Raw genomic sequence first — 12,416 nt, 5'->3', positions numbered from 1 at the left:
GTCTTTTTTTAGTAGAGACGGGGTTTCACCATGTCAGCCAGGATGGTCTCGATCTCCTGACCTCGTGATCCGCCCGTCTCGGCCTCCCAAAGTGCTGGGATTACAGGCTTGAGCCACCGCGCCCGGCCCAGGCTAATTTTTTATATTTTTGGTAGAGATGGGGTTTCACCATGTTGACCAGGAAGGCTTTTTTTTTTTTTTTTTTTGACAGAGTTTCGCTCTTTTTGCCCAGGCTGGAGTGCAATGGCACATCTCGGCTCACTGCAACCTCCGCTCACTGCAACCTCCGCCTCCCGGGTTCAAGCAATTCTCCTGCCTCAGCCTCCCAAGTAGCCGGGATTACAGGCGCCCGCCACCATGCCCGGCTAATTTTATGTATGTTTAGTAGAGGCGGGGTGTCACCATGTTGGCCGGGATGGTTTCGATCTCTTGACCTCGTGATCCGCCCGCCTCGGCCTCCCAAAGTGCTGGAATTACAGGCGTGAGCCACCGCGCCCGGCCAGGAAGGCTTTTTAAAAATGTATTTTCGGGCCGGGCGCGGTGGCTCAAGCCTGTAATCCCAGCACTTTGGGAGGCCGAGACGGGCGGATCATGAGGTCAGGAGATCGAGACCATCCTGGCTAACACAGTGAAACCCCGTCTCTACTAAAAATACAAAAAATTAGCCGGGCGTGGTGGCGGCGCCTGTAGTCCCAGCTACTCGGGAGGCTGAGGCAGGAGAATGGCGGGAACCCGGGAGGCGGAGCTTGCAGTGAGCCGAGATCGCGCCACTGCACTCCAGCCTGGGCGACAGAGCGAGACTCCGCCTCAAAAAAAAAAAAAAAAAATGTATTTTCGCAGGGTGCGGTGGCTCACGCCCGTAATCCCAGCTCTTTGGGAGGCCAAGGCAGGTGGATCACCTGAGGTCAGGAGTTCGAGACCAGTCTGACCAACATGGTGAAACCCCCGTCTCTACTAACATACAAAAATTATGGCCGGGCGCGGTGGCTCAAGCCTGTAATCCCAGCAGTTTGGGAGGCCAAGATGGGCGGATCACGAGGTCAGGAGATCGAGACCATCCTGGCTAACACGGTGAAACCCCGTCTCTACTAAAAAATACAAAAAAAAAAAACAAAAAAAACTAGCCGCGAGGTGGTGGGCGCCTGTAGTCCCAGCTACTCCGGAGGCTGAGATAGGAGAATGGCTTAAACCCGGGAGGCGGAGCTTGCAGTGAGCTGAGATCCGGCCACTGCACTCCAGCCTGGGCGATAGAGCCAGACTCCGTCTCGAAAAACAAACAAACAAACAAACAAAAAAACAAAAATTAGCCAGGCAGGGTGGTGGGCGCCTGTAGTCTCAGCTACTGGGAAGGCTGAGATAGGATAATCACTTGAACCCGGGAGGCGGATATTGCAGTGAGCCGAGATCATGCCACTGCACTTCAGCCCGGGCAACGAGAGTGAAACTCCGTCTCAAAAAACAAAATAAAATAAAATGTATTTTTATTTTTAAATTTTTTCCTCTCCCCGCAAGGGAGGACCTTTATATATAAAGCCTTGACAAGACGCCAGCATGCTGCACTTCGTCCATTATGTGTTCTCTTCAATGTGTATTGAGTTGTGAAACTCTGAACAGGACCCTGGATCACCTTTCAGAAATTGTATCAATTTTTCAACTCACTTTTCGTCTTCCTCCTTTTTCCAATTCTGGGTTGAGATGACTTCCATTCATTTCTTCTCTAATTGACGGCTTTCTGGCCTCTCCATTGGAGGAGGGGAAGCGCCACATGCTGTTCTGGGAAGAAATTGTTGAGTGTTTTCCACTTTAACCTTGCAATGGAATCAGTAAGGAGCTGGAAAATGTCCCTTCTGTTGGTCTTGGCGGCCTTTTCCAGTTGCCAGTTGTCATGGCCTCTTTGTGGGTGTTTTCTGCAGTAGAATCCTCCTTGGGGTTTCTCCGCATTTTGAGCACTTTTGCTATTTCTTCTCTACCGAACTCACGCATCCGCCAGTGGAGATACACGCTTTCCCTCCCTCTGGGGATATTGCCGTACATAATTCCCAGTTCTCCACCCGCCAGTTCCCCCTAGTCTGTGGGGGATTTCGGGGTGTGGAATCGCTGACGGGAGGAGTTAGCTCGGGCGGGAGCATTGTGGGCTGGGTGAGATCTGGCCCGCCGTTCGGTCCTCAGTTTGGGAAGCACCGCGGGACCAAGGCCCAGGTTTCCGCTAGGATCTTGTGAGGAACCCCTTGGGCCGCCAGACTGGCGCAGCCAGCTGCGGGAGCCGGGGAGCCGGCGCGTGAGTTCGGGGGTGCAGGGGCTGCAGGGGCCGCCAGGGTGGGGCGGAGGGCGCTGCGGCTGGGGTCCGTTTGCTCTGGGAGCGCCGGGACTCGGACGGCCGCCAGGGAGCGCTGCGGCCTCCCGCTCGCCCGCCCCCCGGTAGGCGGGGCCGCGCTCTCCCTGCAGCCGCCGCCGCAGCCGCCGCCTGGGCCGCTCCGTGTCCCCGGTGGAGCCACCGCCGCCGCCGCCGGGAGCTCGATGCGGACGGAGCCCGGGCCGGGCCATGGGGATCCTCAGCATCACGGACCAGGTCAGCCCTCCTGCCCTTCCCCGCTTCCTCCTTCCAGGGCTCCGCGCTACCGCCACGCGAGCCCGGGGATGTGCGGCCTAGGCTGGGCCCGAGCCCGGGGCTCCCGCAGCTCCCGCCCCGCCCCATGCCGCGCTCCCCTCAACCGAGCCGGTGTCCTTGGGGACCTGGCAACCGGAGGAGGCACCGCGGGAGCCCGCTCCAGCCAGAATCCCCAGAGTGGAGCCCCTCCACGGACGCCCCCCCCTCAAACCTGGGTGCTCCCCCACCCCCACCCCCACACCGGTTCCGCTCCGGCTCCAGCCCGCTCTCAGATTGCCGGTTCTCCCTGCAGCCGCCCCTGGTCCAGGCCATCTTTAGCCGAGATGTGGAGGAAGTGCGTTCCCTACTCTCGCAGAAGGAGAACATCAATGTGCTGGTGAGTTGGGAGCAGGGAGGATGGCGAGACCGGAATCCTGGCTCCCGTGTTCTGGACCCCTCCCCACCGGTGGGGCGGCTCCGTGTCTCCTCTGCTCAGATGAGGCCGCAGTTCTTTCCATCCTGGAGTGAAAGCCTACTCTGCATTTGGGGATGGAGAGCAGGTCAGGCTTGCAGCCCAGATCACTTGGGCTGGGGATGCCCAGGAACGTTGTTCTCTTCTGAACCTCCGGAGTCTGCAGCGCCCCCACCCCTTCTGGAAAAAGGAGCCGGCTTCTCAGCCCATTGGCCCTGACTCCACCCTCCCTAGGTGCTTGCCTTTGACTCCCAGTACTGGGACTTAGGACCCTGCAGAAACTATGGGAAGAGGTTGTGGGGAAGGGCCTGGAGCTCTGAGGCTTGGGCTGGGGTGCTTGATAGCCCCCTCACCCCGCGCCCACAGTCCCTCCTCTTTTTTGCCTTCCTAGGACCAAGAGAGGCGAACTCCATTGCATGCTGCTGCCTACGTAGGCGATGTCCCCATCCTCCAGTTGCTACTGATGTCAGGTGAAAGTGGGGAGCTGGAAGGTGTGGCACATAGGGAGGGAAGGGAGGGGAGGAGTCTTTTTTGATATTCAAGGATTGCTCTCCCGGGCTTGGTCCAGGCAAGGCTCCAGCTCCATTCAGATTTCCTGGCCTGATTACTGGCTTCCTTCATACCCCCTCCTCACCTTCCATCAAAATAGGAAATTATATCCCCACAGGTGCTAATGTCAATGCTAAGGACACACTGTGGCTGACCCCTCTTCATCGTGCTGCTGCCTCCCGAAACGAGGTATGCGCCCCCACCTCCTTTTACCCTTTCAAAAAGGATGAGTTGCTTAAAGGTGGAAGTTAAGGGTCAAGGAGCCTCAGTCCTCAGCCCTACAAGCTGTTCTACCCCAGGTAGTGAGGAGATCAAATCTTGGCCCCTCCCTCCTACCCCTAGAACTGGCTGGTAAGGGGGCTGAGTGCTGCCAGCTGATGTGACTCAGGGAGAGCTTAACACTGGGCTGGCAGACTGCGGGGGCCCTGCTGCCAGGCCTGAGTGACTCATCCCTCCCTGGGGGGCCACCTTAAGTCTGATCCCCCTCTGGGCACTGAGATTTCTTTCCTTGTGATGGGGGATGGGTATAGTAATCTGTTGCATCCTTGGCCCTCAAGTAGCTTGAAAGTTGACAGCACAGGGGACAAACATATTTCATCAGTTGGGTCCTTTGCCCTATTCCCATCAGCCCTGCAGACAGGGAAAGGGGGACCTCCTCCTCAGTTCATCACTTCCCTGGCTCCAAGGCCAGTGGGAATGAGGTAGGTGGTGGTTAGGAGGGGCATGTTAGCTCGGGTTTTGCAAAGGAACCGGTATCTGTTTGCTTACTGAGATACTGAAAATAATTTTGGTGCCTATGAGAAGGCTAAAGAGGGTGTTCAGGGCAAGGTGCAGCAAGAGCATTTAGTTTTCCTAGAAGTGGTGGGGGGTTGGGATGTGTGGATCTCCATGTGTAGATTTGTTTGAGAATGGATGTATGTGTGAGTGAAGATTTTCATGGTCTAAGTTGGCGAGTCAGGTGGCTTGAAGAAGAGCAAAGGGTCCTTGTTTTACTCAGCAAGGTAAGGAAGAGCTCAAGTTCTAAGAAGATCCAGAAGATGGGAAGTAGGTATTGAGAGGCTAGGGATGTTGGAAAAATGAGAAGAGACTCTGTGCTGGGGAAGACGGGGCGGTAGATGCTCTGCTGACCTATTCCTCCTTCCATTTCCTGTTGTTTTACCTCCCGCTCCTACTCTCTCTTTTGTCCCCTGCCCCTCAACAGAAGGTGCTGGGGCTGCTGCTGGCACATTCAGCAGATGTGAATGCCCGGGACAAGTTGTGGCAGACACCACTGCATGTGGCTGCTGCCAACCGGGCCACCAAGTGTGCTGAGGCTCTGGCACCCCTGTTGAGCAGCCTCAACGTGGCTGACAGGAGCGGGCGCAGTGCTCTGCACCATGCAGTGCATAGTGGGCATCTTGAGGTGAGGACTGTTCCCATCCAGGCCCAGCTGGGGCTTTCCCTTTTCTTACCTTCCTACTCACCTTTCCCTGCTTCTGGGCCTTCAAGCCTGAAGGAGAAGCAGCCCAGAAGGTTATATAAACACTAAAACTCAAGCGCTAAATGAATGGTCAGACTAGATTAAAATTCTTAACTTGGACTTCAGGAGGTTGATAAAACCTTGGATTTTGCTTAGAAAATATCTAAGCAAAATTTTTGCTTACACGCCTTTCTGAAGAGAGTCCGTGTCTTTCAGCACATGTGCAAAGACAAGAGTTTAAGAACCACCAAATCACCTGAAGAGACTCCCTTGTTTCCCTCAAAGTTCCAAATCTCTCCAGTATATCCTCCTTAGTGCCTGCTTCTGCTGTTCCCTCAAGTCTTCCAGGTTGTTTTGCTCATGGAAAAAGGCATTAGGCTGCCTCAGCCTTTTCAGGAGATGAGGCCTCTGCTCATAGGTAGGTTGAGGGCACGAATCTGGCTCTGAACAGGTGTCTTTCATATCCTGATACAGACGGTGAACCTGCTCCTCAACAAGGGAGCCAGCCTGAATGTCTGTGACAAAAAGGAGCGGCAGCCTCTACACTGGGCAGCTTTTCTAGGTGAGAGAGAATACACGGGAAAATCAGAAATTTAACATTTAGGATTCCTAGAGCAGGGATATGGGGTTGCAGCCTTTGAAGAGAGGAGTGCCGGGCCTTAGAGTTTATCTTCTACTTCCTTTAGAGTGTCTTCTCTTTTCTCAGGGCACTTGGAGGTCCTGAAACTGCTGGTGGCACGGGGAGCAGACCTCGGCTGCAAGGACCGCAAGGGCTATGGGCTGCTCCATACAGCTGCTGCCAGTGGCCAGATTGAAGTGGTGAAGTACCTGCTTCGGATGGGAGCGGAGGTCAGGGCTTTGAGCTCTGGGGTTGGGGACTATGGTCAGTGAGTAGGAGATTATAGAGTCTGTTATGGAGATATGAGATATTGGGTTGTTGGTGTAGTTTTGGGAGGTTGAAAGGGCGTGGTAGAGAGGGTCTGAATAATGCTTACCTTAGCCATAGTACCCTGAGTACCTCAGTACCTTGGGTCAGAAACCCCAGAGGAACTGAGGCAGTCATTGGATTTCTGGGATCTGTAGGCTACATGTGCTGGCTTCTACTTTGTTTAAACTGATACCGCCTTACTCTCACTGCTGAATATCCAGATCGATGAGCCCAACGCTTTTGGAAACACAGCTTTGCACATCGCCTGCTACCTGGGCCAGGATGCTGTGGCTATTGAGCTGGTGAATGCCGGAGCCAATGTCAACCAGCCGAATGACAAGGGCTTCACACCACTGCATGTGGCTGCAGTCTCCACCAATGGCGCTCTCTGCTTGGAGCTATTGGTTAATAATGGGGCTGACGTCAACTACCAGGTGCCTGAAGGGATAAGGCTTAGACCAGTGGGGAGCGAAACCTGGCTCTAGGGGTCCTGACTGTATCTGGATAACTCTCGTGGAATTATCCACTTGCTTCCTGGGGTAATCAGACCTTGCCAGGGACTCAGGAAAGAGTGGGCTAAGAAGGTGCCATATGACCCTTTTGTCCTTAGAGATATGTCCTTGGAAGGAGATAGGGCATTCTCTGTGCTTTGCACTGGAAAAAAACAAAAACAAAAACCCACCATGTTTCCACAGAGCAAAGAAGGGAAAAGTCCTCTGCACATGGCTGCAATCCATGGCCGTTTCACACGCTCCCAGATCCTCATCCAGAATGGTATGGACCTGGGAGACTTTGTGCTCTCATCCCTTCCTCCCCCAAGGAACTCATTTCTAGAATCTCCCTAACTTCCTTCTCCTACCCTCTTCCAGTAGGATAGGCCCTTGGAACTCTGACCAAGGGACCTGTGGAAATGGCCCTGCTCTGCCCTGCTCAGTCTCCTAAGGCCTAGAAACAGGATAAAACATGTAGAATCCTGGGCCTGGCACCTGATGCATAGTAGGCACTCAAATCGTGGCTAGCTCGCGAGAGTGGTCTTAAGCCTGAGGTCCGCCTGAGCTTGTGTGTGTGTGTATCCCCTCACAGGCAGTGAGATTGATTGTGCCGACAAATTTGGGAACACGCCACTGCATGTGGCTGCTCGCTACGGACACGAGCTGCTCATCAGCACCCTCATGACCAATGGCGCAGATACCGCCCGGTGAGTCAGGGCCCTGACTCCACTTCTGGGCTGCCCAGATCTGCATAGACTGCTCACATCAACCATGGAGTCACAGAGAAGCTTGCCAAAGGGCACCTTGGAGAACCTCCTTCCCTGACTCTAGGGTAGTGGTGGGTCAAAGAAGAGGTCTTACTTGGTCCCTCCTTGACCCAAGGACTGAGTTCCTCAACTTGTCTCTAGGCGTGGCATCCATGACATGTTCCCCCTGCACTTAGCTGTTCTCTTCGGATTCTCTGACTGTTGTCGTAAGCTTCTTTCCTCAGGTATGTGCTGATGGGCTGGGGATTGGCAGGTGTAGAGGGGAGCAAAGGCCTTTCCCTCCCTGCTGAACACTCTCAGATGTGACCTGTGGCTGTTCTGTGCCTCCAGGTCAGTTGTACAGCATTGTGTCTTCACTCAGCAACGAGCATGTGCTTTCAGCTGGGTTTGACATCAATACACCTGACAACCTTGGCCGTACCTGTCTTCATGCTGCTGCTTCTGGAGGGTGAGTTTTTCTTTCTCCCATCCTTTGAGCAGGGAGCTGGGCAAAGGTCTGGGCCTGTCATTCTTGCCTGCCTAGATCTATTCCCCCTCTCACAATGAGAGCAGTCACAGCAGAAAGGGCTTACTACTTCCATCCCTCCTTAGCCCCACCCTGGGCCTGTGGCTTCCCTTTGAGGCTGTAACTCTCTTAACACATCTTTCTTTTAGGAATGTTGAATGTCTTAATTTGCTGTTGAGCAGTGGAGCTGACTTAAGGAGGAGGGACAAATTTGGCAGGTATGCTGATATGCAGGGGTAAACATAGGGAATGTCTGATTAGAGAAACATGGTAGAGGGAGGAAGGGTTGAGATTGGAGAGTTAAATAAGGAGAATGTTATGAAGCAGCATTTAGCTGCACATCTGATTACATTCGGATCTGTCTCTGATTCTCTTCCCCACCCTCCTTCACTTCTTCCTCAGGACACCACTGCACTATGCAGCTGCTAACGGTAGCTACCAGTGTGCAGTAACATTGGTAACTGCTGGGGCAGGTGTCAACGAGGCCGACTGTAAAGGCTGCTCTCCCCTCCACTACGCTGCCGCTTCCGACACTTACAGGAGGTGAGGCTACCAGTCTGGTCCTTCTCAGTCCCATTCACCTCCCTAAGCCTGGCCCTGACTTTCTCTCTCTCCTCCCCAGAGCGGAACCCCACACACCTTCCAGCCATGATGCCGAAGAGGACGAGCCACTGAAGGAGTCCCGCAGGAAGGAGGCCTTCTTGTGAGTAGCAGAGAGGGCCCCTGGGATGTGCTTTCCCACCCATGCAAGCTCTGGCCCTGCTGTCCTCCTACCTACTCTGAACCTCCACCCTACACTGCTGCTGTACTGCTGGTCAGCCAGCAGTGTGTCTTGAGCTCTCTGGGTTTAGTCCATAGTGGGCAAAGACAAAAAGTATGAGATTGAAACTTCGGAGCTTCAGGGAAAAAAAACCCAGAAGTATGAGACACAGTTCCTTCCCTAAAGGAACAAAATGGATGTGTTTTTTTTTTTTTTTTTTTTTTTTGGAGACAGAGTCTCACTCTGTTGCCCATGCTAGAATGCAGTGGCACGATCTCAGCTTACCGTGCCCAGCCAGTCTTCTTGAGAGGATTAGAAAAGCTAAATGTACAAAATAATTTGTTTATTCCACAAGCATTAACTGAATATTTACTTACTAGTTTCCAAGTACTATGCTAGATACTAAGGATAAAAGATGAGGCTGAGTGTGGTGGCTCAAGCCTGTAATCCTAGCACTTTGGGAGGCTGAGGTAGGCCGATAGCCTGAAGTTAGGAGTCCAAGACCAGCCTGACCAACATGGCGAAATCCCGTCTCTACTAAAAATACAAAAATTAACCAGGTATGGTAGCGCACACCTATAATCCCAGCTACTCAGGAGGCTGAAGCAGGAGAGTTGCTTGAACCAGGGAGGTGGAGGTTGTGAGCCGAGATCACGCCACTGCACTCCAGCCTGGGCAACCGAACAAGACTCTGTCTCAAAAAAATTAAAATTAAAAATAGGCCAGATGCGATGGCTCACGCCTGTAATCCCAGCACTTTGGGAGGCCAATTGCAGCACTTTGCATGGGGGTAACCCCAGGCAGATCATCTGAGGTCAGGAGTTCGAGACCAGCCTGACCAACGTGGTGAAACCCCCATCTCTACTAAAAATACAAAACTTAGCCGGTCATGGTGGCAGGCACCTGTAATCCCAGATACTCAGGTGGCTGAGGCAGGAGAATCACTTGAACCAGGGAGGTGGAGGTTGCAGTGAGTCAAGATCACGCCAGTCCACTCAACCTGGGTGACAGAATGAGACTCTGTCTCTGAAAAAATAAATAAATAAATAAAAATTTTAAAAGGAAGAATTGTCCCAAATTTCTGTCTTTTGAAAGCTAGTAATCTGTTGGGAAAGATAAAAGGACACTTGTGTATACTAATGTTAAGATGATTTAATGACAGGAGAAACTAGGTTTAGGGTATGTGAGAACTCCCTGTACTATCTTCCCAATTTTTCTTCTTCTTTTTTTTAAATTAATTTATTTTGTAGGACAGGAATCTCTCTGTGTTGCCCACACTGGTCCCGAACTCCTGGGCTCAAGCAATCCTCCTGCCTCAGACTCCCAAAGTGCTGGAATTACAGATGTGAGCCACCACACCCAGCCCACAATTTTTCTATAAATCTAATAATATTCTAAAACAAAAAGTTTATTTTTTGCTGGGCACGGTGGCACATGCATGTATTCCCAGCTACGCAGGAGGCAGGTGCAGGTAAGGCAAGAGGATCGTGCAAACCCAGGAGTTTGAGGCTATAGTGCAGTATGATCATGCCTATGAATAGCCACTGCACCCCAGCCTGGGCAGCATAGTGAGACCCCATCTCTAAAAAAAAAAAAACCCACAAAAATCAGCTAGGCACAGTGACTCGTGCCTGTAATCCCAGCACTGAGGTGGGAGGATTGCTCGACCCCAGGAGTATGAGACCAGCCTGGCTAACACATAATGAGAACCCATCTCTATTTTATTAAATTTAATTAATTTATTTATTTATTTGAGATGGAGTCTTGCTCTGTCACCCAGGCTGGAGTGCAGTTGCACAATCTCGGCTCACTGCAACCTCTGCATTCTGGGTTCAAGTGATTCTCCTGCCTCTGCTTCCCGAGTAGCTGAGATTACAGGTGCCTACCACCATGCCCAGCTAATTTTTTTTTTGAAGACCAAGTCTCACTCTGTTGCCCAGGCTGGAGTGCAGTGGCATGCTCTCGGCTCACTGCAGCCTCCACCTCCTGGGTTCAAGCAATTCTGCTTTAGCCTCCTGAGTAGCTGGGACTACGGGTGCACGCTGCCACGCCTGGCTAATTTTTTGTATTTTAGTACAGATGGGGTTTTCACCATGTTGCCCAGGCTGATCTCAAACTCCTGAGCTCAGGCGATCCACCTGCCTTGGCCTCCCAAAGTGCTAGGATTGCAGGCGTGAGCCACCACGCCCAGCCTAATTTTTGTATTTTTCATAGAGAGAGGGTTTCACCATGTTGGCCAGGTTGGCCACAAACTCCTGACCGCAGGTGATCTGCCCACCTCAGCCTCCCAAAGTGCTGGGACTACAGGCGTGAGCCACTGAGCCAGGCCCCTGTCTCTATTTAAAGTAAATAAATTAAATAATTTTTTAAAATATTTATTTATATATTTGTTTTGTTTTGTTTTGTTTTGTTTGAGACAGAGTCTCATTCTGTCGCTCAGGCTGGAGTACAGTGGCTCGATCTTGGCTCACCGTAAGCTCTGCCTCCCGGGTTCACGCCACTCTCCTGCCTCAGCCTCCCAAGTAGCTGGGACCACAGACGCACACCACCACGCCTGGCTAATTTTTTGTATTTTTAGTAGAGACGAGATTTCACCGTGTTAGCCAGGATGGTCTCGATCTCCTGACCTCGTGATCCACCCATCTTGGCCTCCCAAAGTGCTGGGATTACAGGCGTGAGCCACCCTGCCTGGCCTAGGATTTATTTTTTTAAAAAGGACACTAAAATCCAAGAGGCTCAGCTGTTACCTGCAGCAAGTTACTTCTCTATGCCTCAATTTCATCACCCACAGTAGGGATAAAAATAGTATCTACTTCATAGGATCTTTATGAGGATTAAATTATTTAATATACATGAAGTACTTAGAACTGTGCTTGACAGTAAGTGCTAAATACTTTATTATTATTACTACTACTACAACTACTACTAAGGTATGAGAAGGCTGCCAAGGGAGCACAGAGGAAGAGGTACCTTCCCCAGGGAAGGTTGGGAAAGGCCTCACAGAGGAGAGAAGCTGGGACTGAGTTTGAGATGAACAGGACTTACTCGGCTGGGCTGGGAGGAGAAAGCATCCTAGGGCAGGAGTCGGTGTGCCTGAAGGTGGGGAAAGCATGTCAGTCAGCAGAAGGTTGATAACTGAACATCATGCTCTAGGTTCTCTAGGAGAACGTTCAGAGGATAAAGGAGGGCATTGAAGCCAGAGGGGTTCAGGGCAGACTTTGAGAAGGTAAAGTAGGTCTGGAGCTAGGATTGAAGAATGGATAGGATTTAGAGAACCTACCTAGAGCTAAGGACCGGTGGCGGCCAGGTAGGCCTGGAGGGGTTCCCTTGATCCTCTCCTCTGGCCCTCCCAGGTCTGTGCCCTCCTGGGCTGGGCCTGTCCCTGCCTCATAGTCTACCCTTGGCTCCCCAGCTGTCTGGAGTTCTTACTGGATAACGGTGCAGACCCCTCCCTGCGGGACAGGCAGGGCTACACAGCTGTGCACTATGCAGCCGCCTATGGCAACAGACAGAACCTCGAACTGGTATGTGTTGGGGCTCGGCCTGCAGGAGGGGAGGCAGGGGCACAGGGTTTGTGGATTCCAAAACTAAGGGTGGTTCAATCAAATGTGGTCTTCAGATCCAGAGGCTTAGTGGGGATTACTGCGAGTCAGGGACTGGGGTACTTATCTTAGGAGTTCCAGAGTCTCAGCACCTACTTTCCTGTCCATTGCAGCTCTTAGAAATGTCCTTTAACTGCCTGGAGGATGTGGAGAGCACCATTCCAGTCAGCCCTTTGCACTTAGCTGTGAGTCCCATGTCTTTTTCTTTTGCCTCCCTTGTCCTGCCTGTTCCCAGGCCCTAACAAAGGTGCCAGCACTTGTGAAGTTATCCTTGCTTCTGCCTTTTTGTGGGAGAG

At 52.2% G+C, this 12,416-nt stretch overlaps 1 protein-coding gene across 1 annotated transcript in view; it reads left to right on the top strand.

Annotated features, from left to right (window-relative positions):
• The first annotated feature begins 2,426 nt into the window (after nt 1–2,426).
• The window catches only part of ANKRD52 (ankyrin repeat domain 52), a 20,810-nt gene continuing 10,820 nt past the window's right edge, over nt 2,427–12,416 (top strand). The window contains exons 1-17 of the mRNA XM_025402026.1: nt 2,427–2,569; nt 2,901–2,984; nt 3,451–3,529; nt 3,727–3,797; nt 4,810–5,010; nt 5,542–5,629; nt 5,774–5,916; nt 6,217–6,429; nt 6,691–6,769; nt 7,079–7,193; nt 7,395–7,477; nt 7,584–7,701; nt 7,908–7,976; nt 8,161–8,301; nt 8,381–8,461; nt 11,931–12,042; nt 12,234–12,305. Of these exons, the coding sequence (XP_025257811.1) occupies nt 2,543–2,569; nt 2,901–2,984; nt 3,451–3,529; nt 3,727–3,797; nt 4,810–5,010; nt 5,542–5,629; nt 5,774–5,916; nt 6,217–6,429; nt 6,691–6,769; nt 7,079–7,193; nt 7,395–7,477; nt 7,584–7,701; nt 7,908–7,976; nt 8,161–8,301; nt 8,381–8,461; nt 11,931–12,042; nt 12,234–12,305 (1,776 nt within the window). The 5' untranslated portion in view covers nt 2,427–2,542. The remainder of the gene's footprint in view (nt 2,570–2,900; nt 2,985–3,450; nt 3,530–3,726; nt 3,798–4,809; nt 5,011–5,541; nt 5,630–5,773; nt 5,917–6,216; nt 6,430–6,690; nt 6,770–7,078; nt 7,194–7,394; nt 7,478–7,583; nt 7,702–7,907; nt 7,977–8,160; nt 8,302–8,380; nt 8,462–11,930; nt 12,043–12,233; nt 12,306–12,416) is intronic.

This window comes from Theropithecus gelada, chromosome 11, assembly GCF_003255815.1.
Source record: "Theropithecus gelada isolate Dixy chromosome 11, Tgel_1.0, whole genome shotgun sequence".
Classification (NCBI taxonomy): domain Eukaryota; kingdom Metazoa; phylum Chordata; class Mammalia; order Primates; family Cercopithecidae; genus Theropithecus; species Theropithecus gelada.
The sequence above is the reverse complement of the archived record's forward strand: the minus strand, read 5'-3'. Positions and strand labels throughout refer to the sequence as shown.